Below are 984 nucleotides of genomic sequence, written 5' to 3'. Positions count from 1 at the left end.
CCCTGCAGGGGTCTCTTACCGCAGCGCCTGACGCTGTCCCGGTGCTCCTCTCCTCCAGGGGGAAGTCTGCAACATGATCAACAAGAAGTACGACGAGTTCCTGCCCAGCATGCAGAGCGCCGAGGAGCTGGTGTCGCAGGTGGACGGGCTGACCAGCAACATCGACCTGCTGAAAGCCGGCATTGAAAACGAGGTGAGAGCCTGCCCCGCCCTGGCGCTCCCCAAACCTGCAGGGCCCCCCCACCTTGGGCTGCTGCGAGGGGGCTGGGCAAGGACTCCTGGCTAAGAACCTGGGATGATGTCACCCCTAAAAAATGCCCTCAGGTGGCACATGCTGTACAGGTGTGTGTCGTGGGGTAAGTGAAGAACTGTCATTAAGGGATTGGCCGTGGCTCACTCACTGTTGGACACTTGGAAAAGTGTGTCACACGCCTGTCCTTCAGAAACAGAAGGGCCAACCCCACCCTGTTGCAGTGAGGTGTGGCACAGCAACAGTCCCACAGTGCTGTTGGGCAGAATGGGAACCCAAATCATACCTGTTCACACTCACTGAAGTCTTTAAGGAGAACATGAGCAGCTCCTGCAGAGCCACTCCCTGTTTTTTGATTCTTTTGATTGAACTTGCAGCATCTGGGCTTCTGTGGCTCTGATAATTTAAAATTAACTTTTGGATCAGTTCAAGCATTCTTGCAATTTAAATGGCTGTGTTAAAGGAACACAGAAGTCCTTTCGACTGCCTTTTGAGACTCAGTTTCCTTACAGTGCCTCAGAAAAACCCTTGTGTTAAGAGAGAAAAGAGTTTCTAAGTGTTCCCGTGGTTAAGGATCTTGCCAGCAAGGAGTAATATGGATGGAGCCTTTTTCCTCCTCAAATTGGTCTTGAGCAGAAATACTTTAAATCATTTTGTCATCACTTGCAAGAGGAAATGCATCTGCTGCTCCTCACCTGCTGTGGGTGAACTGAGAAGTTTGTCATTTTAGGTTC

At 51.0% G+C, this 984-nt stretch overlaps 1 protein-coding gene across 1 annotated transcript in view; it reads left to right on the top strand.

Annotated features, from left to right (window-relative positions):
• Positions 1-58: 58 nt before the first annotated feature.
• The window catches only part of ZW10 (zw10 kinetochore protein), a gene marked incomplete at its 5' end in the record, with an annotated part of 11,304 nt that continues 10,378 nt past the window's right edge, over positions 59-984 (top strand). The window contains one exon of the mRNA XM_008946036.1: positions 59-208. Coding sequence (XP_008944284.1) covers positions 59-208 — 150 coding nt within the window. The remainder of the gene's footprint in view (positions 209-984) is intronic.

The sequence above is a fragment of the Merops nubicus genome, unplaced genomic scaffold (assembly GCF_000691845.1).
Source record: "Merops nubicus isolate BGI_N331 unplaced genomic scaffold, ASM69184v1 scaffold16848, whole genome shotgun sequence".
NCBI classification, from domain to species: domain Eukaryota; kingdom Metazoa; phylum Chordata; class Aves; order Coraciiformes; family Meropidae; genus Merops; species Merops nubicus.
Note: the sequence above shows the minus strand (reverse complement) of the source record. Positions and strands in the feature narration are given on the sequence as shown.